Consider the following 1,660-nt stretch of genomic DNA (forward strand, 5'->3'; position numbering starts at 1 on the left):
TATATATATATACATATAGGCATGGCTGCGTTAAGAAGCTTGCTTCCGAACCATATGATTCCAGGTTCAGCACCACTGTGTAGCACGTTGGGTAAGTGTCTTCTACTATAGACTTGGGCATGGATTTGGTAGATAGAAACTAAAAGAAGCCCGTCATGTGTGTGTGTGTGTGTGTGTGTTTATTCCGCCACCGCCATCACTTCACAACCAATACTGGCGTGTTTATGTCCCTGTATATTAGTGGTTCGGCAAAACAGACTGATAGAATAAGTACTAGGCTTACAAAGAATAAGTCCTGGGGTTGATTTCTTTGACTAAAACCCTTTAAGGTGGTGCTCCAACATAGCTGCAGCCAAATGACTAAAACAAGTAAAGGAATATATGTATATATATATATATACAATGGGCTTCTTTCAGTTTCTGTCCACCAACTCCACTCACAAGGGTTTGGTCAATCTGACTCCATAGCAGAAAGCACTTGCCCAAGGTGCCATGAACCTAGAATCATATGGTTGATAAATGAACTTACCACACAGTCATTCCTGTGCCTATACCACTTATATAATGAGATGAAATACATTGTAAACAACAGCCCAGGATGGCCACTGTACTAATGAGTAATATGACAACTAAAAATGGTGTTGTTACCTGGTAATGAGAACACTTTAATAGGAGTTGGTAGGTCTTCGCCTATATCCCATGTATCTTCAGCAACTACAAGAAATCGTCCATCATAGGAAAGACTAACAACAAAAGGATTACGTAGGCCCTGAGCTGCTCCAACAATTTCCCCATCATATTCAAGATCAGGTGTTAGTCGAATCACACAGTTTCCTTCTCCATTGGAGGCATATATACAACCACGATAAGGATCAGGGCAAAGGCCACTTGGGTTGAAGCCATAGTCACTGTACTGGGTAATGACTTCTCCCTGGAGCGTACACATAACCAGTCCTCGGATGTCTTCATCACTAACAATTATTACATCTGGGCTGATAGAGCTGATGTACCACACAAAGCCGATAGGTTTCTCTATGTCTCCCATTCGGTAGTTACGAAACATCACCTGAAAAAAAAAAAAATTAACAAATTAAAAGTCACAGACAGAAATAAAGTTGAGACAATTTGACTGGTGTGGGGCAGGGATGAGTTTTCTATAAAAACAATGGTGGGTTGAGTTAAAAGTCATTTCTTTTTATACTTATTTATATTTAACTTCACACTCTGAGCTTTAACGTCATAGGATATAGGTTTCTAATAGACCAATCACAGATTCACATTATGATGGTGATTGTGACATTGATAGATTGAATTGTTTGTGCAATTTAGGTGGAATATTCATCACATGGCATTTTATTCAAAATCACTGGGCTTGTAATTTCATTAATGATGCTTACTGCTTCTGCTGACAAGATACACACACACACACATGTACATCGATGCATATATGTATATACATACATATGAAACCGTTAACCCCTACATATTTTTTCCTGTCATCCTTTTCTGTTGAAGAGTGTAGGTTCAAAACGTCAAAAATCTTTTCCATTTTACCCGAGCATCAAAGTAATACACTTGCTTGTTGTTCCCTCATCTGCCTCTGCCTTTTGTTTCCTGTACACTTGAACCATATATATATATATATATATATATATATATA

General features: G+C 38.2%; 1 protein-coding gene across 1 annotated transcript in view; it reads right to left on the reverse strand.

The window, feature by feature from the left end:
- Window positions 1-1,660, reverse strand: part of LOC106868425 (uncharacterized) — a 33,033-nt gene that overhangs the window by 12,301 nt on the left and 19,072 nt on the right. The window contains exon 2 of the mRNA XM_014913669.2: window positions 649-1,066. Within this exon, the coding sequence (XP_014769155.1) occupies window positions 649-1,066 (418 nt within the window). The remainder of the gene's footprint in view (window positions 1-648; window positions 1,067-1,660) is intronic.

Source organism: Octopus bimaculoides, chromosome 13, assembly GCF_001194135.2.
Source record: "Octopus bimaculoides isolate UCB-OBI-ISO-001 chromosome 13, ASM119413v2, whole genome shotgun sequence".
In the NCBI taxonomy this organism is placed as follows: Eukaryota; Metazoa; Mollusca; class Cephalopoda; order Octopoda; family Octopodidae; genus Octopus; species Octopus bimaculoides.